This window comes from Lepisosteus platostomus, chromosome 10, assembly GCF_059453375.1.
Source record: "Lepisosteus platostomus isolate fLepPlt1 chromosome 10, fLepPlt1.hap1, whole genome shotgun sequence".
Classification (NCBI taxonomy): Eukaryota; Metazoa; Chordata; class Actinopteri; order Semionotiformes; family Lepisosteidae; genus Lepisosteus; species Lepisosteus platostomus.
In genome coordinates, this window is record NC_142620.1 from 15,179,552 (window position 1) to 15,202,269 (window position 22,718).

Sequence of the window (22,718 nt, forward strand, 5' to 3'; positions counted from 1 at the left end):
AGTACCGAAGGACGTACCTTGTGCTGCTCATCTCTGCAAGGGGGTGGGCTGTCCAGGGTGATCAGTTTCTTCAGATCCTCCTCCATTGTGGATTTGGTCAAGGGCTGTGGGGAATGCAGGTCCCTCATAGACGGGCGCATTTGGGACATGCCAGCCTCCAGACCATCACTTTGGTGTCGCCTGCAGCACCGCACATTTCTTTTTAGCATTTAAGCACGTTTCACACCAAACGTGGAATCAAAGTTAGAAGAATTTCACCAAACGAAGAAGGGATAATACAAAAAGATCAATTAACTCCAACGGGCTAATATAAAATGTAGACATTTAAATGTTGCTAGCAAGAATGGGATACACACAGCTGGAGCTGCAGCTTGGTGCATCATACGTAGGCATTTTAAAAATCTTAGGAAGTGGAAAAGATTTCAGTCTGGAGCCTGGACCTCATTCCAGTCAACAAAGTAAAAAAGATCTTCCTTGCAATGCTTTATATATCCACAAGGTGGAGCTTGTGCACATGCAATGGAGAATAGAGCTCAGAAAGATGTTCAGTAAATTCTGTGACAAAAGTATATGTGGAGTATAGAGTAGTGCTTAACGTGTTCAATATTAGGCAAAACCCAATACATTAATCTAAAGTCAACTCAAAGCTCTCCTAAAAATACAGAACAAATAGTACATATCATGGATTCTACATTATGAAATATCCCTCAAATAATGTTTCACAAAGAAACATTTTGGTATTTTACAACAGTGCATTCCTTTTCCTCGGGTTGATTCACACTGATATATTAACAACAACAATAACAACAAAAAAGGAGCTTACTTTCTTGTGTCCCCAAAGCCCACGGAGTTGATGGTGCCCCCTGGCTTCCTCCAGCCAATCAGGTACTTGCTGGTGGCGCCCTGACGGGGGTAGAAGGTCTTGGGGCCGGGCGACAGGGAGGACTGGGAGGAGGGGGAGGTGGCAGGAATGGACTCCTCTCGCGGGGAGCTGCGGCTGGAGCCCAGGATCACGGGGCTGCCCGAGTGCCGCGAGCTCAGAGTGCTGAGACCGGGGAGAGACAGAACACGCTCTGAAGTTAGACATTAGCCCTTATTGAGAACATCCTGTTGTGAGCAGCTTAATAGTGTTTTTTAAACACCAGGAACTGCTTTTTTGTGGTACAACTGTTATCTTAACAAGGTTCTCAAACTCAATTCCTGCAGGGTTTAGTGTCTTCTGGTTTCTGTTCCACCCACGTTCTCAGATAGCTGGCCTAATTATTTAATTAGCTGCATAACCGTGATACTCCTTACCAGGCTCTGAGGTGATTTATAGGTAAATGTAACTTGAATTAAGTGAATGTCTTGTGTAATCAACTGTAAAAGACCTTACAAAAGAAAAGATATAGAATACTATACAGTACATGACTACATTTGAAACTAATTTGGTTAATTGTTTGACTAGTCTGGTTAGAACAAAAACCAAAATAAACAACATCTTACAGGAACCCCTGATCTATGAAGATCCCTTTTCCCCCAGTGAGTTCAATCCTCCAGTTACCTCAGGATATAAGACTAGTCTCACTCATCTAAACATGGCCTTACCAGAACTTCCTAGCAATGAGAAAATCAACGACAATGAGAGCACTCTAGCTGCCATGCAGCAGCGATGGCCAATGAGATCCACAGGCCAACAAGTTTCATTGTTCTCTAGAATATCACAACTGTTAAGAATTTGGGAAGAAAAACAATAAACTGAGGTCTACTGTAGATTCCAAGGGCCTGATGAGGCTGCTAAATGACTGCTAAAAGGATAGTCCTCAAGTGTCCAGCAGTTTCTGATTTTGACTTCATTTATGCTTCCCATTTTTTGTTAATTTCTAGAGACCTTTGCTGTTTTTTGCACCAAAAAAAGTTTAAGGAGCAGTTAGAAACTTTGTATGTCTTTTTAACTGTAGCCACCCTTGAAGTTGCCCTTCTTGCCATCTTCAGGTTTCAAACAAGCATAAAAGTTTGCAAATACGGTGCACAGCTCTTCTCACACACTACACCTATAGCACTGTTATTGCTACTTCAATCATTTTTGTGTTCTGTTCACACAGCATGTGACTGTACAACATAACGCTTGGAATGTCTGGTGAATGGGGTTGTGTGGAGAAAAAGGGTTAATCTCCAAAAACGTACTCTTATTCTAGGCATGCTCTGAATACACCTTAGACTTCTCATTTTGAAACAGCAGACAAAGTATAAACAATGCTAAATTATACATACTGTATACACACAAAAAAGACTCATCAAAGGGAGTATTTGAAATAGTTGAGGGAATGTCTGTCTCTGGATTTGAAAGCACATATTAAAGCAGAAAAGCTGTTATCCCAAAGACGAAAACAAACCAAAAGCATTTAGAAGCATTTCTCCTTCAGATTTCCAGATGGAAAGCAATGATACCCATCCTTTGAAGAAAGTAACTGACAGGGACGGGCTCTCCTTTCTTAAACACGCTTGTGAGTTGAAATTTAATTTCTTCAAACATGATAGGACAGTAAAAAAAAAAACCTGATTCATTTATCATTAAAATTTTCCTATTTCATTTACAGAGGCGTATTTACCTGCACCTGTGCAGCCGCACAGAGAAAAAAAAAACGATATTGAAAGCTCTTAGAAACTGACAGCAAGCTGTGTACAAGAAAGGTTCAGCCCTCAGCAGGGTCCAAGTGCTCCAATTATACAGTGCTGCATATAGTGCATTAACATTAGCATTCCAATCATCTCCTAGCTGGGTAGAGCGCGGTGACTGACATTTCAGCACAGAATGATGAATGCACATTAATATGTAGCCCCCTCTCTGTCACTGGAAAGAAAATAGCCTGTGTGGCAGGATGTATCTGCAGCAGGAGAGGTGGAGCTACAGCAGGCAGTGATCACAGCAGCAGTTTGAAACGTCGTAGTTAAAGTCTCAACGCAATGCAAAGATAAAAAAAAAGAATAACAAAACTTTTAGAATCGGAAACAACTTTGGCATAAAAATAATTGGAACCTTGCGATCTGAAGGTATTTTATCGAAGCAGCGTGTTCTTTCACTTCATCCCTGCTGATTTACAGTCGACGGCCTTTTCTCATTACATCTGGAAGGGAGATAGGCTGCGACAGCGAGGGAGGGAGAGGGCTGTTGTGAGCCGAAGAATAAAGACAATACGGGGGTGCTGGGAGTGGAAGCACAGAGATACTGCAGGGGATTTGGGTCAGTTATGTAACTGCACAACTGGGATATCCAATTCCTTAACACACTCAAGAAACAAAACAATCGAATGGGAGGTGCACCATCACAGTATATCTGTGAAGTGTGAAATCCATAGAAAGGACCTTTTAAACTATACAAGAAAATAATTGACAATAACTCAGTTGAGAGGTCAGTGTTGCATAAGTCTATTTACCACCACTGCCGGGAGTTACCTTGTAATGGGAGTCATGACTCTCAGTTCTCTTAACACAACAGACTGAGCTCTCGCCTGCTGAGCCCCTAAACATGAGAATGGACTATTGCACGACTGCAGTGAACCAAACTACAGCTGCATGATGCAAACTGTACAGCTTAATGATGGGAAAGAGAAAGGTACAATTATGAGAGAAAAGTACCTGAAATTAAATTAGAATTTAGCTTGAGTATTCGAGAGCTCTAAAATGTGTAGCATTGGTCAGTGGGGTACTGTATATGCGGAGTCCTACACAGGCTTTACAGTCATTACATACTGAATTTGCACAAAAATCCTACTTTCAATTGCCTAAAAAGAACATCTACATTTTGAAATGAGGTGCTTTATGCAGTTAACGAAAGCAATAAGAGAAAAAGAACAACAAGGACAAATTCTCACTGATGTCAGTCCAATAAATGGGATCTGTTTTTTCTTTTTATAATAGTTTGGATCATCTACACTTAGTCAAAGCTTGAAGAAAAGAAAGGGGCCAAGTTTAGTGACACAGAGCAGTCCTTTTCAAAAGAAAAAAAAATGAAAAAGACAATGAGTATAACCTTGATAGTTTTCATGTTATTCTACCACTGCAGAGGCAAGGGAGAGCACAAATACAGAAATAATCTTCCATATGAATGTGTGCTTACAGTTTGGATTGCTTGGCATCAAATGTACTAGAAACCTGAGTGGCTAAATTCTATCATGCATTTATGTGTTTTCCAGTAACTACTGTAGCAGACAGCTCCAGTTTAAAAAAAAAAATCTCTGTCTTTATCTAAAGGTTCTAGCATGCTAACATATACTGTATTTGGAGACCTAGAAACCGTGCAAAATTTACCAGTGCCTAAATGGGAAACATATGTCTCGATGTTTATTGCAAACCAATACTAACAGAGTTTACTGCAGAAAAGAAAACCCTTTGTGTTTCAGTTGAACTGGATGGAACTTGTCTTATTCAGGGCAACAAGAAAGACCGTTCTGTGCTGCTGTGCAGTACCTGGAATGTGACGCCACATCGCTGAGGCTGTAGGTGCTGTTGTCCCGTACCAAAGGGTATGAGGAAGGGCTCTTCGTAGGCCCTTCGGTGGCAGTGCACGGAGGAACAGGGGACTCCGCGGCTGGGGGAGATCTTTCCAGTACCCTCCGGCCCCCCTCCACTGGGCTCTGCCATGGGGAGCCGGTCTTCTCTTTGGCACCCGGAGCCCCAGTGGTGAGAAGGGACACGGCACTGCCGTGGCTGGCGCCGTATGAGGTGGTGTCGATCCCGCTGTCCGCCGACGCGCCCTGCAGGTAGCCCCCGAAGCCGTTGAGCTCCGCGTCTGGCCTCTCGCCTGCCCCGCCTCCGATCTCGTACCACTTCTCATCGCTGTGAGCACTGGAGGCGTTGCTAGACAGAGTGTTGCTGCTGGAGTGGCTAGAATATGGAGCTTCTGGCTGTACAGCACAACGGAACAGATGGGGACGTGAGTCAAACAAAAGATGTCGAAAATGGTTTGGGAGGGTGAGTGTCAAATTCAATTGCTCAAGGATAAAAGTCGTGTTTCTGATTAAATCTGACCAAACCGTACCCAATTGTTCAAATATCTGAAAAGCCTGGACAATAGATTAGCCACTCTAGAAAAAAAAAAAACAGAACATGCAACTAAATGTACAGTACAACTGTGAAATGTAACAGGTACATAAACCTTCCACATAATTTTAAAGCTTTTGCAGTTATAAAATTAAATACAAATAAAACTGAAGTTTGTCATATATTATAAAGTGAGGTTTATAATGTACCTTAAAAGACCACCAATGGATTTATATGCTAGTGTACCTTGTACATTAAAAGGAGAAATGTGCTTGTTTTAGACCAATAGGCTTACCTGGCTGTTTTTGTTAGGAGAGAGGTGGATGACCTGCTCCTGTCGCTGGATACGTGGAGCACTAGATGGATCACGATAAGAGGGCCCAGACTTGGTGGCTGTGGACTCTGAAACACACAGGACCTCAGGGTTAGAACAGAGACAAGCTCATATAAAATCAGTGCCACTACCTAATTTCCAACTCACATCAGCTTTAGTCTTAGGAATGACCTGAAAGGCTGTCCAGGGTCATTTCTTTAACATGAGAACTACATATGTTACACAAAATTGTAAACAGTATAAAGAAGAAAATGCTTGTTTACTGTGAATTTCCTCTGTATATTTTTAAGATTTGATCTAATAAAAACTCACTATGATGAAAGCAAGGTGAAGGATAGGAGCCATTGTTATTTATAAATAACTATGATTTAATTGCATTGAGTTTTGATTACATTATTAAAGATTTACATAACTGCATACATTTGGGTTTTTTTTTGCCATTGGGATGTTGCAGTTGATCATCAATGCTATCTTCTTATAATGTTTTTTTAGAATAATTATTTTAATTAAGGTTTTGTAGGGTATGTACAGGCCCTTATTCTGCTGTAAGGTCACTGTGTTATGCATTGCAATGTGAAAAGAAATCATCTGTAATCTGCAGTTTGTCAAATACTGAGCCTAAGTTCAAAAGCATGGAGGGCTTCTCCAGGTTTAATATTAAAAATAAACTAAACAAACGAGTTCAGAGAGAAAGACTTAAAGCAATATAACCTCAAATAGTAGGCTGCAGAGCAACAGAAATCAGATCTCTTGGTCTTAACATGGAGATCTGAGGTAAACAAACACTCTTTGTTATATTACTGTTACATCACAGACATCACAGACAAACCGCCTCTACCTGCGAGACCCAAAAACACTCCTCATGAAACTCCAATTCTCTTCAGCAGGGACCTAATCTGCCATTCCCAACAAAATGAGATGAGAGCCCAGGCTTATATCCGGGATAAGGAGTAGAAAGAGGCCAAATGAATTATTTATCTTTGGCTGACACTAGTTTTAAATAGTGTTTTAAAGCAATAGTTTGGAGGTGTATATTAGTCACAATTACTATAAGCATACTATATAAGCAAAATACTATTACCCCAAAACCATGAATGTACTGATTTTTTATCATTTACAGATTTCATCACAGTACGCAATACAAATTACATTTTTCATAATCCCTTCTCATTTATAAAGAATAGATAATGTAAGTGTTTCTATAATGGAATATGATAATCAACAGTAAAATGCAAATTGGCAGACACTACTATATAGGGAACAGGAATGGGGAAGTACTTTTAAAAAAGAGAACAGGGGGCATGTTGAAAACATTTTATACTTTTTGTTAGATATTTCTGCTTCACTTGACACTACTGACCACAGGAGTTTAAATCATATGTAGCCTTGTGCTGTGAAGTTGTGCTTGTGAAGCTTGTTTATATTGGATGGGCTTGTTTCTTATCTTTAAACTCTAAGCCCATCTGTCTCAGTGGGCAAGTATAATTCTGAGAGGGATACTGTGTAGTGTCAGTGCTCCTCAATGTTCTATCATTGATCCTCTTCTTGTTCAGGCACTTAAGGAATCCATGACCAAACGTCAACCCCACCCAGTTGCATTGATGTTCTATCACCAGCTACCTTTAGGGGAATCTTGATAAAAACCAGCTTACGGCAGCTTGCGGATTCAAAGCCACATTCTCCTAAAAGAAGGGTCATATGCACATCTGGGGGACACCTTAACACCTTAAACCTCTCAGAATCACTCCATGAATTTAATGAAACTGTAATTAAAAAAGGCTCCTTTATCCTTCTTTTTATGGTATATTTCTTATTAACCTTAAGATTCCAAACTACCACTATCTGGAGTACCATTTACCTTGTTAACACCTGTTCAGAACACCTGAGTACAACTAGAGACGCAGTAATTCAGAACAAAAGAAATAAGTATTTTCAGCTTCTTGTTAACAAGAGAGGAATTTTAACTAGTGGAGCTATTTGCCAGGAGATTTCATAATTCCAGGCTCCACAGTGCATGAACAAATTAATGATCTGTAAAAGTCAATTTATGACTTCAAGGAGGTTTCTTTCCGATTCCATGATGGAACAAAGCAAAGCTTTGTTTTAAAAAGCTAAGCACAAACAGTATACAAGGAGGAAAAATAATTTACTGAGGACAAAATCAGTACAAAACACATCTGTTCAGAGAGCAGTGGTTAAAAAACCCACATAAAACATGAAATGGCACATAAAATAGACAGAGAGAGAGGCGGTCAGCTTATAAAAACCCAAAACTAAAGTGAAAAAAAGGAAAAGTCTAGTCTTAAATGTCTTATTTGAAGGCGTTTGGAAAAAGCTGGAGAAAAACTGAAAAGGAAAATGTGGAATGAAATGAAACTCTGGTAACGGATGGGAACACCCACTTTATAAAATATAAAATGAAAAAAGTGAAACGACTGGGAAAGCAGGGAACTCCACCCTGAAGGTAAGCAGGACAGACCAAGGGGGATAAGAAGTGATATTCCCAGACTCCACATATTCCAGATCTAGCTGTAAAAGGCCATAAGAATCAAAGCAAAAATCGATTTTATATTGATACTGCATTATGGTCTACTACCTACCATGTGTGATACCACACCACCTACTACCATCAAGAAAGAGCATTCACAACCTTCATCAGCATCTATCCTGCCTTCCTATTAAAGTTTTGACTTCAAACTCAAGATCATTAAAACACACAAGAAGAAGCTTTTGTGATGATCATTTTACCACACTGATGATTTTGCAGATTTGGCTCTATTAATGTGCTAGAAAAAAACACTAGAGGCATTGAAAAGAACATTAGGAAATTAGGTGTTAAATTTAGACACTTTAATTGTGTAATTTTCTCAGTTTAAAATGCAAAAAAACAAAATGAGTCCGATTGTTGCGGATGTACGCTTTCACAGAACGGGTGGGGGGGGTGAGAAGGTTGCTAAGGAAACCTGTAAAAACACGGATCTGAGGAATGAAGGATTCATGAAAGGCACGTGACGCAAAGTTAGTGCGCAGTGGGAGAGGGAGGAGGGGAGGTGGGGGGGTTCAAAGTTGATTTTATTCTAACAATAGAGTCAGCAGGGGATTCTGCCACTTTTCCCTACACAATGTTACCCCCATGCAGAATAATAGCAGGATTCCAACACTCAACAGATGGCTCTGAAAACAAAGCTTGGTATTATCTTCCAAACCAGATGCAAGGAACCGCAAGAGCCTCCAATTAACTATGTTAATTGCTAAAGCAGTCAGCATGACAAGAACATTTCTAACTGTATTCTAACTTTCCTAACCAATTGTGAGTGTTTTTTCTGAAATTTAAGGTTGAAAAGCAAAGAATGGTCTAAAATAAGCCATGAAATAAACACAAACTACAAAACTGAAAATTACTTGAAACAGCTGTACGTGATGATCTGGAGAAGCATTAGAACTTTTTTGGGGGTTTCTGTATTGTTGAACTAGTTGGGCACAGAACACTCAGCAAGCGTTTGACATACAGTATCTGTTGGCACTTCTCAGATATTGGGGCAGGCATTGCATGAAAAGAATTTCAGGCACGTAATTACTTTGAATACATAAAGGAATTAAATTATTATGAAGTCAAACAATGTACAACTGACTAAAACGACTACAGAAATCTGTAGTCACAATAAATAATGGAAGGTATCTGCAGAGGCCAAATTGCATTTGGAGGTATGATTCACCGGGCTCATGCTGCGGAGGATGTATATAAAGTACTTGACAAAGGCCAGTCCTAGCACCTTCATTTCTATTTAAAACATTCTGTACTGTAGCACCTGGACCAGGCAGCATGTAGCAGAAGGCACTACACTAATGGAACACTCACACACAGATCTGATAAGCAGCTGTGTGTGGGAGTGAGACACCTTAAATTAAATCTATCCCTTCTTATTATAGGAGGCATAATTAATGGAGCATTACGTATACACTCGCGTCTTCTTGATGATCAAATGACTGTCAGTACTAGCAGAACCAGTGGCCATGAACAATTCACCTGCCTAAAGACTTTTTCCAAACCACAGACACTGTCTCACCTGTTGGCGCTCTGTCTGCAGCAGTCCCAGTGCCACCTGCCTCTTCAGTCCTCTGCCAGCTCGGGGTGCTCTTGCCACTGCTGCCCATTTCCACCGTGCTCTGCCGATCCACCGAAAGAGGGGAGTGCCGGCTGCCACCAAACCTGTCAGGGAGCAGGAGTGAAATGGCGCACCTGTCTTCACGGGTTCCACTATTTCCAAAGGAGGAAAAAAGCAACTACAGTTCACTCCAAACATATTGGGGCAGCAAGGTCAACACTCCTCCTACTTATGTTTTAATCAATCAATTTGTATTTGTGATCATAAGATCGCTATGAATGCATATACAATAAATGTTTTATTTTGAGGCAATTTCGGGAATACATTTGATCATATTAGAACAAAAACATACTTTTTTTATGTTGAACCTGGTTGTTAGATTGAGTGTAAAAGTCAGTATTTGGTTGCATATCCATATAACTGCGTGAAGTTTGCCGCCACTGAGTTCAGCAAACTCTTTTTTTTTTGTAACTGTTTCAGATGCTTTGCTGCTGACACTTTGTGTTCTTTGACAATGGCTTCTTTTGGGTCATTGTCATGCTACACTGAGAAGCACCGCCCAAAGAATATGAAAGCATTTTTGTCTCTACAAGCTGACAAAATATTCTGTCAGGTTCAAATTCATTCTGCTGCTCAATAAAGATGGGTGAGCCAGTTCCAGAGTCGGGCACTTCACAAATGAAGTGGTGTTTTTTGGAGCTTTTGGAATTCCTTTCTTTGTCCATGCATTAACCTTTCCATCTCTTGGGATATCTTTGTACCTCTGAGCAAAATCAGAGGCCTGATGGAGGTAATACGAAGGTCTGATACACAAGACCACCTCTGGGAATGATGAATACAAGGTCAAAAAGTAATGTGTCCTGGTTCTGACATGGCAATCAATGAGCAGCTTGTCCCATTCTGAAAGACGACTCAGTAAAATACATATATACAGTGCCTTGCGAAAGTATTCGGCCCCCTTGAACTTTTCAACCTTTTGCCACATTTCAGGCTTCAAACATAAAGATATAAATTTTTTATTTTATGTGAAGAATCACCAACAAGTGGGACACAACTGTGAAGTGGAACGAAATCTATTGGATTTTTGAAACTTTTTTAACTAATAAAAAAATGAAAAGTGGGGCGTGCAAAATTATTCGGCCCCTTTACTTTCAGTGCAGCAAACTCACTCCAGAAGTTCAGCGAGGATCTCTGAATGATCCAATGTTGTCCTAAATGACTGATGGTGATAAATAGAATCCACCTGTGTGTAATCAAGTCTCTGTATAAATGCACCTGCTCTGTGATAGTCTCAAGGTTCTGTTGAAAGCGCAGAGAGCATCATGAAGACCAAGGAACACACCAGGCAGGTCCGTAATACTGTTGTGGAGAAGTTTAAAGCCGGATTTGGATACAAAAAGATTTCCCAAGCTTCAAACATCCCAAGGAGCACTGTGCAAGCGATCATCTTGAAATGGAAGGAGTATCAGACCACTGCAAATCTACCAAGACCTGGCCGTCCCTCTAAACTTTCAGCTCAGACAAGGAGAAGACTGATCAGAGATGCAGCCAAGAGGCCCATGATCACTCTGGATGAACTGCAGAGAACTACGGCTGAGGTGGGAGAGTCTGTCCATAGGACAACAATCAGTCTTACACTGCACAAATCTGGCCTTTATGGAAGAGTGGCAAGAAGAAAGCCATTTCTCAAAGATATCCATAAAAAGTCTCGTCTAAAGTTTGCCACAAGCCACCTGGGAGACACCCCAAACATGTGGAAGAAGGTGCTCTGGTCAGATGAAACCAAAATCGAACTTTTTGGCCACAATGCAAAACGATATGTTTGGCGTAAAAGCAACACAGCTCATCACCCTCAACACACCATCCCCACTGTCAAACATGGTGGTGGCAGCATCATGGTTTGGGCCTGCTTTTCTTCAGCAGGGACAGGGAAGATGGTTAAAATTGAGGGGAAGATGGATGCAGCCAAATACAGGACCATTCTGGATGAAAACCTGTTGGAGTCTGCAAAAGACCTGAAACTGGGACGGAGATTTATCTTCCAACAAGACAATGATCCCAAACATACAGCAAAATCTACAAAGGAATGGTTCACAAATAAACGTATCCAGGTGTTTGAATGGCCAAGTCAAAGTCCAGACCTGAATCCAATCGAGAATCTGTGGAAAGAGCTGAAAACTGCTGTTCACAAACGCTCTCCATCCAACCTCACTGAGCTCGAGCTGTTTTGCAAGGAAGAATGGGCAAGAATTTCAGTCTCTCGATGTGCAAAACTGATAGAGACATACCCCAAGCGACTTGCAGCTGTAATCGCAGCAAAAGGTGGCTCTACAAAGTATTAACGCAAGGGGGCCGAATAATTTTGCACGCCCCACTTTTCATTTTTTTATTAGTTAAAAAAGTTTCAAAAATCCAATAGATTTCGTTCCACTTCACAATTGTGTCCCACTTGTTGGTGATTCTTCACATAAAATAAAAAATTTATATCTTTATGTTTGAAGCCTGAAATGTGGCAAAAGGTTGAAAAGTTCAAGGGGGCCGAATACTTTTGCAAGGCACTGTAATGTAAATTAATTCCTATATAGAGCCTTTCATACATGGACATCTCAGAATGCTTTAGCAAAATTAAAATATGGTGTAAATCCAATGCAACTACTTTATATCCTATGCTTTCAAAGCTTAAAGTGTACCCAGGAAATCAAGCAGAAGAGGCAAGACTGAAAACTAGATGAAATGATGTATTAATAAAGAATGCAACATCTTATATTTAGAAAGGTAGATGACTAAATAAAAGGCATTTTAACAAAGTCATTAATAATTTGTAGCCTGCTCTCACAAACTTAGGTCTTTTCTCAGTGAGGAAATTTTTCGTATTACATAATTCTAAACAGAATGTTTAAAGAAGGCACAGTCAGCACTAGCATCTTCATTAATTTTATAGATGTTTCCTTATAAAGTCAAAGCATTTACATGAACAAATTTGCCAAATTAACCTCAAAGAGACTTGCAGTCACACACCTTTAAAACCAGAACAGTGGAAGGAGTCAATGCAATGCAACAGTTCTGCACTTTTGTTTATTTTCTTTAACTACCATGTGTGCAACAGGAACAAACACTGGACATTCCTGTGGTTTATCAATGTCACAGGAGTTTGCTGAAGCTCTCTGCCTTTTTTCCCCCCAAACAGTTCTAAATCCCTACTGCTTTTGTTTTTTGTTTTGCTTTTCAAGTGAATGCAATAAAAATGTCTGGTTTCTAGTTAAGTGAGTGTTTTTTAAACAGACGCAATACAATTCCAAGTGCTGGGAAAGAAAGAAATATAATAAAAAATAAAAGGCTAACTAGATTCTGTTCCCAGACATTCTGAGAACAGAAGAAATCAACACAATAGTTTGACTTTTCCCCATATAATTTTAAGACGCTGTTCCTTTGGATCTGCTTTTGCCAGTTCATAATTTATTGCACTTTATGACCTGAGCAAAATGCAATGCTTCCTTGAATGGAATGAGTTGAAGAATTATATAAGATGTAATTATAACAAATAAATGACAAGTAGGAAACTTTACCTAAGGCTTTTACTGTGGACTGGGTTGCACAGAGCTTAAAAGCTAATATTTTAATTCTAGAAGGTTGTCCTTCAAGTATTTATGAAATAATTGCTGAAAATGAAATGGAAAAGACTGCAGCAGAATAGCATGTTTCACGGCAAGGTTCCAGAATGAAAACTGCACAGCAGAACAGATAAAGCCTGCCAGGACCTTACCCTTCAGGCATGGATTTCTGGCGCCAGTGTGAGCTGCCTCCTGAGCCAGTATCACTGGAGTAGGAGAGGCTGCTGGGAGAAGTCCTGTTGTGCTGTGCGCGACTCATCACAATTGAGGACACCAGAGCGTAGTTACTCTCAGAACCAGGAGAGAACCTAAGTTCAAACAAAAAGGAGATCTGTCCTTTTCCGCATTTAACATGCCTTTATCTGCATCTACAATGAACAGAACGGTGACAATGTTCAAAACAATTAGATGGCCCACAGATTAATTGCAGCCCTTCGCCGTTATTATGTGCCATACCATTAAATCGGTTTGTAATGGCACCCATGCTTAGACCATATGACTAAAATATTTGTAAACAAAAACGGCAATGCACATGCCAAACTCCTCTTTGTATCTTCATATCTAATCTTGAGAACCTACAAAACCTCGACCCTACCTTTTGGGGTCGAGCGGGCGCCCATCACTAGACACGCTCCGAGGGATGATGCCAGCTCTTTCTGGCCTGTCTGGAGGCTGGGCCTTGCCCATGCTGCCCCCGAGAGAGACAGCACGGCTGGGTGTGCCCCCATGGCTCTGTGGGGATGAGGTGAGGGACTGCTGAGGGCTGGAGGCTGTGCGCTGCCACTTGTTGTTGTTCCGGAAAGGGAACTTGTACTCATAGGGCACCCCCTCATTATTGGCCTTGTACTCCACCACTGGCATCCGGTACATCTCAGAGCAGCCTCTGCAAAGTTTAATGATTCGGGAAGCTTGAAAGAAACATTTTGAAGACTGGAACAAAAAGTTAATTTTCCATTTCTTTTAAGAATAAAGAGTAAAGGTTGCCAAAAAAGCTCTCACCAGACTGAGGCCAGTATTTACATACTAACAAGAGTATGCTGTACAGTGCCAAAAAGCTCAAATGCATTAGTCAGCTTTAAAAACAAAATGTTATATCTCCCTCTGCCCTTCTTTAATTCAAAGTTCAAGATAATGAGTCTTATTTTTACACTCTGTAAGTTTCCTTGCGTAAAAAATCAAATCCTAGCTTTCTAAGATAACATGCATGAGCACAACAGAAGCCCGGAATTCACCATCTTGATAGTGGGGGCCTTTGCTGGATCCTAATATACAATTAAATTAATTAAACATATCTGTTGATCTATGTAAAGAGGAAAAAAAGGCAGCAAAAACTTTTTTGCAGACATTTGTAACTACATTTGTATTTAATATTTGTATTAAAATCGATCTAGAGCTGCTGGAAGAGGTGGTATTTGCTTCCCAGCGTACCTGCGGGGAGTGGCATCATCATGTGGCGGGATGATGACCACCTTCACGGTCACCGATGTCCTCAACAGGTCGATCATCTGCTCGTGAGACAGCGTGGCCACAGCGACCTTGCAGATCTCCACCAGCCGGCTGCCCTGGCGCAGCCCGGCCTGCCACGCATACCCGTAGGGCTCAACTTCGGCCACAATGCCCTCATAGTTCACATGGAAGCCCAACTGACCCAGCCCATTGCGCCGCAGCGTCATCTCCGTGGTCTCACACCCTTTTGTCAGGAACTGAAACCAAAGCATTTGTTTAAGGCAGGGTCTGTAAACGAGCTGAATGAAATACTCTAGGCCAGAATTCATATCTAGCTCAAGTGTCAGGCAGTCAGAATCAGTACTTCAAAATTGGATGTGATCTCCTGCACCAAATAAAGTCCAAGACCTAGTTACTATATTGAGAGAGAAAAAAAAATGCTGGATAAACAGGATTAACTTCATGAAGTCCTCCAGTGAGTTTACTGTCACTCACCGTTTTGCTGACAAAGGTAACCAAGCTGGTGCATGCTATGCATAATTGTGTAGACGCTGTCAAGAAACCTACTAGAGTCCTGGCCAAGAGTTAATGAGACATTAAATGACTGCTGATCACTCCCCAGGGTATCAGTGCTTTCTGGGCATCAGAAATAATTAAAGAAATCTAGAATATGGGAGAATTTACAGATCGTATAAAAAATTAGCAATTTCACATTTTTATAATGTATTTTTTCACAGTTGATCCATGTTTTGTGCCACAACAAACGTCAAAATGTCAATGAATTGTCAGGCATATCAGCTTATGATATAACAAGAAAAGTCATGAAACAATAATGACAGTTTGGATTTTTTTTTATATTTAACATGTGACTTGAACCCCAGAGCCCATTACCCACTGCAGTCAGCAAGTTCTTAAGTCTGAAAACTTCTTAAAAAAGCAACTTCTTAAGTCTGTAAAACAGTGAGGGAAGCCATAAGGAAAGCACTTGTAGTAAGTGTTCCTCATAGCCTAGAACTGCATACAACTGAAGTAAAAAATAAAAGGGTTTAGAAGCAAGGCAGAGAGTGCAATACTGCCCTTGGCTTTGATATGAGGCAGAATGCTAAAACCACTGCATTTGTCACTGGGATTGTGGAATTCCCGTTTGCTTTTAAAAATCTAGAACTGTCTCACAACTGATAATTAACTGGATCATCAGTATAATCGTCACATTAGCTCAAGAGGGATGTCAACCAAATGGATTTATCAGTCTGTCCATAATGAATAGTGATACATGAGAACACAAATGGAAACTATGTGGAAGTGCACAAAACAGACAACAGGAGGACTTATTGCCAGCAGCCATATCACCCTGCAACTCACAACTGGCAACCCACTGAAGCTAAGCAGGTGTGAGCCTGGTCAGTACCTGGATGGGAGACCTCCTGGGAAAAACTAAGGTTGCTGCTGGAAGAGGTGTTAGTGGGGCCAGCGGGGGGCGCTCACCCTGCGGTTCATGTGGGTCCTAATGCCCCAGTATAGTGACGGGGACACTATACTGTAAACAGGCGCCGTCCTTCGGATGAGACGTAAAACCGAGGTCCTGACTCTCTGTGGTCATTAAAAAATCCCAGGGCGCTTCTCGAAAAGAGTAGGGGTGTAACCCCGGTGTCCTGGCTAAATTTCCAATTGGCCCTTACTAATCATGGCCTCCTAATAATCCCCCTCTATGAATTGGCTACATTACTCTGCTCTCCTCCCCACTGATAGCTGATGTGTGGTGAGCGTTCTGGCGCACTATGGCTGCCGTCGCATCATCCAGGTGGATGCTGCACATTGGTGGTGGTGGAGTGGAGTCCCCATTACCTGTAAAGCGCTTTGAGTGGAGTGTCCAGAAAAGCGCTATATAAGTGTAAGCAATTATTATTATTATTATTATTATTTCAAGACCATTAACCATTCTAAAACAGAGGATTAGGGGACCAAACGGACTAGATGGACCCAAAGTGCCAGGAGCACTATTATTAAGACCTGGAGTAAAAAGGTCTTACAACACCATACGTCACATGGGTCTTATTAACTTTCAAGGCATTGACTGAAGACCTTCCTGCAAGATTTAACAACAAACAAATACAAACATTTTCATCAACTCTTTGTGTAATTCAGAATGGAAATATCCTCAAAGGACTGTGATACTGATGAAATATAAAAATCTATTTTTATAGTTAAGATCAGTTAGTGCCGTGCATTTGAAAGAAAAAACCTAACTAAAGGCAAGTATTTTATGTAGCTGTAGCATAATAGAACTAAGTAAAAACAGACTATTATCTACCTGTTTAAGGTTCATGACCCCAGGTTATAAAAAGGTAGTCATAGCGGGAACCCAGCATTTGCAATGTTTAAATACTGTAATTCTACCCCCAGACACTACAAACAGAGGCCCTCTGTTGTTCTGAAAATTATCCAATTCAGAAAATAATAGCTTACGGTTACATTTTATATATCTGATGACAGTTTAAATGGAAGGGCACTCTAACTTCATTTGAAGAGGCACATTTATTCTTCAGCCTTTTGAAATATATGTACTGTATACTGTACTCAGAGAGATGAAATACCTACCTCCAGGCGCTTGATGACCTCTCTGAAGTCCTCGGTGTTATTGTTCACTGAACGCAGCGAGATGCACTCCCCTCTCTCGTAGAAGACCTTCAGGGAGGCGGGGCTGCTCAGGGTCCAGCCGATAACGTCTCGCACAGAGCAGTTGAAGACCACGCTCTTCGCCTCCTGGTCGATGAGAACCATGAACTCGTTGGAGATGGCCAGTAGGCAGTCCAGCTCCGAGCCACAGCTGTAGTCTTCGGCATGTACCGGCCAAGAGATGGACCCCGAGCTGCGCAGCTCAGCCCCGCTGTACGGGCGACTCTTCTCCTTGCGCTTGGACGCCAGAGAGATGAAGGGGAACTTGCCCGAGGGGTCGATGGGGGTACTCGTGACATGCCGTTCAGCCAGGTCCCTCAGGTACTCCTGGCGTGTGCGCGTAGCCATGGCCCTGAATTTTTCCGACTTGTGTGCAGCGTTTTCCGCGTTGATGACCTTAGCTAACAGGAAGTCCCGGAACACAGTGGATTTGGGAAAGGTCACGTTCTTAGGGATTGGAGGCCCAAAGGAAGGCACATCTCGGGATCGAGCAACAGCCACACTGCAAGACAGAAGGACATGCTTAATCCCGAAGACCCTCAGCTCAATTTATTTGAAGAAAGCTGCGGCACTATTTTACAATTAGTTTCATTTACTTTGTCACCAGTTATTTTCTTCTGTTAATGCTCTGCTGTTTGTAATCACCAAATATTAACCAGCTAAGCTTACTGCTACAATTTTCACGCAAGCACAAGAGAGATGAAAGCAATACACACCAGCCATCCACAATGTGTACTGCATGGTCATTGTGTAATTTTCAGTTCTGAATGAAAAAAGCATACAGCACAGCTAAGGCATCAAAAAAGGACTGATGTAGCTACTAATCATAAATCTGCAAACCCCAAAGTAACTGGCACGCCACAGTGGTCACTGTTGCACAACAAAAACCTTCCGATGGCACTTACGCAATTCTGTGCTAGCAGCTGAGCAGTCTCTATCCCAATCAGGTAATGAAAACAAATCAGTCTGAACCAGCAATATTTAGACTACAAAGTGCAACAAGTATCCTGAATACAGGAGTTTACATGCTTACCTTCAAAATAACTCCTCTAGCAGAATTTTAAAAAACATTTCAGAACAGTCACTTATAAAAATACTCATTGTGAATTGTGAAAGGGCACAACTTCAGAATTTATTTTGCTTAGGGAAATTCTGAAGTTTGAAACCGTACAACCCTTGGTATATTAGTGCCACTTAAAAGTTCTAAAAAAACACATGGACACGACTACACAGACACCTTAAGCAAGAACTTGCATTTGTTTCAAAAACACTCCTCTGCAGGGTATGTTCTAACAAAATTGGAATGCCACAAAATGACAGATGATGACAACATTATAGTATATCACACAAACTGTATCTGCAGCTAATATATTGTGCCTAAGACAATAGCAGGGGAACCCAACAGGCATTTTCAAATTTTATAGATATACCAAATGCAGCTAAATCGTTATCACATGTACTTAATGCCACTGTTACTACATACCTAAGACAAATAACCATCATGACCAATTCAAGTGGGCTGTGTTTGGATAAAATCAACAAAAAGACCCTGATGGTGCCCTGCACCAGGGCTTGTAATGTCTCTAGACCATATTAGTAGGATTTAATGTTCACCCCAAGTGAAGACTTTTACCAGTGAAGTACCTCTGGAAACCAAATAAGGAGGATTATGTAAAGATATACTGCAACAAAAAAACTAAATATTTCCTTTGAACATTTAACAACTACTGTCTTGATGACACCTATGACAACTTACATTTAATAAAAGGGAATTACACATTGCATACTGTAAGTAAGATAAAACTAGGAAATTTATAACCAAGAATGTGAATGTTTTTTTTTTTTGCTTTTGTATACATCTTTAATGTTATACAATATCCAGGCAGATAAAAATCAAAATATTCTGAAAGCAGATTTTTTTCTTTTTACCATCCCATACTCTTAAGGTCTTTCCTAAATTACGATTTACACAATGAGGATTCAAATGGGGGCTGATTGGGATAAAACAACATTCTTTTTTAATAATGTGGAACACGCTATTGCACTGCCTTAACTTTCCCCTTATTTCATGTTTGTGGGATTCCTTTACAAGGTTTGCCGCCTCAACAAAGGTACCGCTACATTACTGCATATAAAATGTGGTCACATGGAGTGAGTTTGCCACCCCCACACACACACAAACCCCTATCCACACACCCACACATGCTTCCTTTCATTAATCTGCTGGAACGGACATCTAAAGCTTCCTGTATTGTCTGGTATGCAAAGAACCCAGTGCTGGATCTGTGGAGGGAAGGAATGAAATCTAGTTTGTTTTGACAATGTTTCTGGAAAAAAAAAACTGGGCTTCAAACTTGTCAAAGAGACAGGGGAAAATAGCGTTCCAATCCAGAGACCCCAGACCAGAAGTGTTTAACTCTCTGAAGGTAGCTTTGGTTACACAGCCCTGGAAGACATGAATACTGCTACCTCCTAAACCAGGAGGAATGCCAAAGCCCTGCTCAGGCAGAATAAATAACAAAAGCATGAGAAAGTAGAAACACTTTCGTCCAACACAGCACGGTAGCTTTTAGTTGGGTACCCCACAGAGGAGTTGCAGGAGAATGTCAATGAATGGCAGGGACCTTCATATTAAAGCCCACTTATTTAACAAATAAAACAAGAGGCTCCATCATTCTAAAAAAAGGGTCATCACTGTGTGCCAGACAATTACTTTGTATCAGTCTATATCTGACTGTAGGAGAGAAATTCCCTTCTGCAAACAACTGAAAACCCTGAGAGTTGAAAAGATGCAGACACTGAATTAAAAGAAAAGTTACTGTTACTTTGACTTAAGTTTTTCACAACCAGTACCAATTACATTATGTTTTGGTTCATCTGTTTGATTTGTTGTATTTCATTAACATGTCACATCATGGAAAAATGTATTACAACTCAACCCCCTGGAATACGTGTTTGGCAGTAAGACTACAAAATAATCAATATGGATTTAGAAATGGTAGGTCATGCTACAAATTCTCTGAACACTCAACAGCAGTAATGGAACAAACAAATAGAGCATATTTATAGTTTGTTTGAATTTTCGGAAGGCTATTGCTCAAGTTCCTTATAAAAGAACCAGATTAGGGACAACTAATGAGTGAATTCTCACAATGCGGTGGTGTAAAATCAGAAGAATTTAGACCACTGATTCTTCCACATTTATATCATACAGATTATAATCAAATTCACAGATTATAAAAAACAAACTACTGAATAAATATAATATTGGAAACACTGAGCATGAAACTCAGTATTTATGGAAATATTTTTTTATGTAGATATATTTATATTTAAGACTGGAACAAAAACACAAAAGGCAAACAAAGGATACACTCTTAGGATACACTGTTAATAGCAGATTTTAATTAAAATACAAACAGCAGAACCTCATTCAGAATACTATCCACAACTCTGGTCATCACCTTACATAAATAATCTGGAATATTCTCAATAATATTCTAGAATTACATAACTAATCTGGAAGCTGTCTAGATATATTCCCAGTCTTGTAGGTATGTCATGTCCTAAATGAATAGGCTAAATGAAAAGAAAATGTTTAGTCTTAAACAGAGAAAACTGTGAGGGAACATGACTCAAGCAAAGCATTCAAAAATCTGAAATACCCCCGATAACAATTACTAAAGGGAAAAGACAAAAGCGTATTTCAATAAATACTCTTTCATATATACTGCATATACCATACAAGTACTGTTTTAGCATTTCTGATATTTTGCTTTATTGCTTCAAGCAATTGAGTTAATGTTGACCTTTGACCCTTTAGTCTTAATATGGCCTTTACATGAGCTCAAGAGGCCTGTATGATGAGGTGGGCTACCGAATGGGGAAGCAACATAAACTCTTCTATTTCTATATATTTCTATTCACCTGTGTTAATCAAACAGTGCTCAATTGAGTAATTAAAAGTATTAGAGAGAGTTCTAAAACAGCATGGATTGGAAGATCCAAGGTTGCACACATCTAGTTGAGTAGTAAGGACTTGTATGTCCCTGAGGGATAACACTGAGTATCTAAAAAAAAGCTGCAAAGTGAACTACATTCAAGCTCTTGTCTACAAATCTGAAAGGCTGCTGAATAAAACCACTGCCCACAAGTTGTCTTTAGATTACTGTCCAACACGTCTCAAAATAAGCAGAAATGCCAGCAGCCCCATTTAAATCCACTGACATTTGGCTATATTAGATTCCTCTGCTGAGATGAATGCATATACCACATATTCCACACTTGGCTACGACAGGTTATAATTATTTACAATCACAGAGTGCAGCGGTCAAACCCGTTCCACTTAGGAAGCCCTGTTCCCTTTCAGATGCCAGTTTCCCAGGGAGCTCTACTGCTGTGGTGACAAGTGCAGAGAACAGAGATGTACTTGTACCTAGACAGAGGTAAGGTTCTTTGGTGAAGAACAGGGCGAAAGAAAAAAAAAAACTCAGCAAGGCTTTGGAACATGGCATGTCACTTGTCAACACAATCCAGACACCAGCTCCTCTGGGGAAAGGTGCAGTTGGCAGGAAACAAGGCTGCAGGCTTGCAGTTTCGCTCAATACGGTGATTTTGTCTGCAATAGGTTTTTGTCTATTTAAAATGCCACACGGTGCACTTAGCAAGGGAACAAGGCTCCCCAGGGGAACAATTAGACTAGTGCGTAATAAACCTGATTAGCAATTAGCATCCCCATTAGCTTGATGTTCTTGAGCAAAAGAAAGAACAATGGTGCTAGAAGTGACAGTCTGCCTTGTTTGCTGCTACTTCATGATTACAAAGCGTCCCTTTTTCTGTAGGGCTTAGAAAAAAAATAACATTTTAATTTGCTCTACTTCCATTTCTACTTGGTGAATTTCAGAGACTCTTCTATAAAGTAGACAAAAAAAAACATCTGCTAAATTAGTTTGAAGATGGTCTTTTATCGATGTCAGGGAAATTTCCCTATTAATCGAGAGATTTGCTTCCACAATAATTCGACCCTTTATGGCTATATTTTTCCCCCCCCCAAACACAAGCCTCCTAAAACAAAAACTCATGTATCCAAGAAACCTAGATCTGCCTCCACAACCACATAATTCATTTAACTCCCCTTTACCAACCATCCAATCAGTTAAGGAAAATTATTTGGACAAAATAATGAGTATCTTCTTTATTATTAAAGCCATAGTATTGCAAACAACTATTACTGTAAACTGAAGAGAAATTACTAATTTTACTAAAAAGATTCTTCAAAGGAAACCAACGCAATTTGATTTACAATAAAGGCAGGAAACTGAACACTGCAACCTTCCTCTTAGTGCCTAAAAGGGTCTTTAAAAAACTAAATAAATCATTATTTCTTTGCATTCCCATTGTTATTAAGTTTTTATATTGCATAATAGCAGTTTAACGTCCACCTTAGCAAGAATTTTACTGGTGTAAATCTGACATTTCACACAAATCTTTATTTAAAATACAAAATCCAAAAAAAAATTACAT

The 22,718-nt window shown here is 40.2% G+C and overlaps 1 protein-coding gene across 5 annotated transcripts in view; it reads right to left on the reverse strand.

Annotated features, from left to right (window-relative positions):
• sipa1l1 (signal-induced proliferation-associated 1 like 1) overlaps window positions 1-22,718 on the reverse strand; it is a 124,699-nt gene that overhangs the window by 14,074 nt on the left and 87,907 nt on the right. For 4 of the 5 annotated variants that reach the window (XM_088648379.1, XM_088648380.1, XM_088648382.1 and 1 more), the window contains 9 exons: window positions 17,118-17,697; window positions 14,502-14,776; window positions 13,669-13,956; window positions 13,226-13,381; window positions 9,424-9,614; window positions 5,318-5,424; window positions 4,450-4,886; window positions 824-1,045; window positions 18-180 (listed from right to left, as the gene is read on the reverse strand). In XM_088648379.1, the coding sequence (XP_088504505.1) occupies window positions 18-180; window positions 824-1,045; window positions 4,450-4,886; window positions 5,318-5,424; window positions 9,424-9,614; window positions 13,226-13,381; window positions 13,669-13,956; window positions 14,502-14,776; window positions 17,118-17,697 (2,419 nt within the window). The remainder of the gene's footprint in view (window positions 1-17; window positions 181-823; window positions 1,046-4,449; window positions 4,887-5,317; window positions 5,425-9,423; window positions 9,615-13,225; window positions 13,382-13,668; window positions 13,957-14,501; window positions 14,777-17,117; window positions 17,698-22,718) is intronic. The other variant, XM_088648384.1, reaches the window with a different exon arrangement.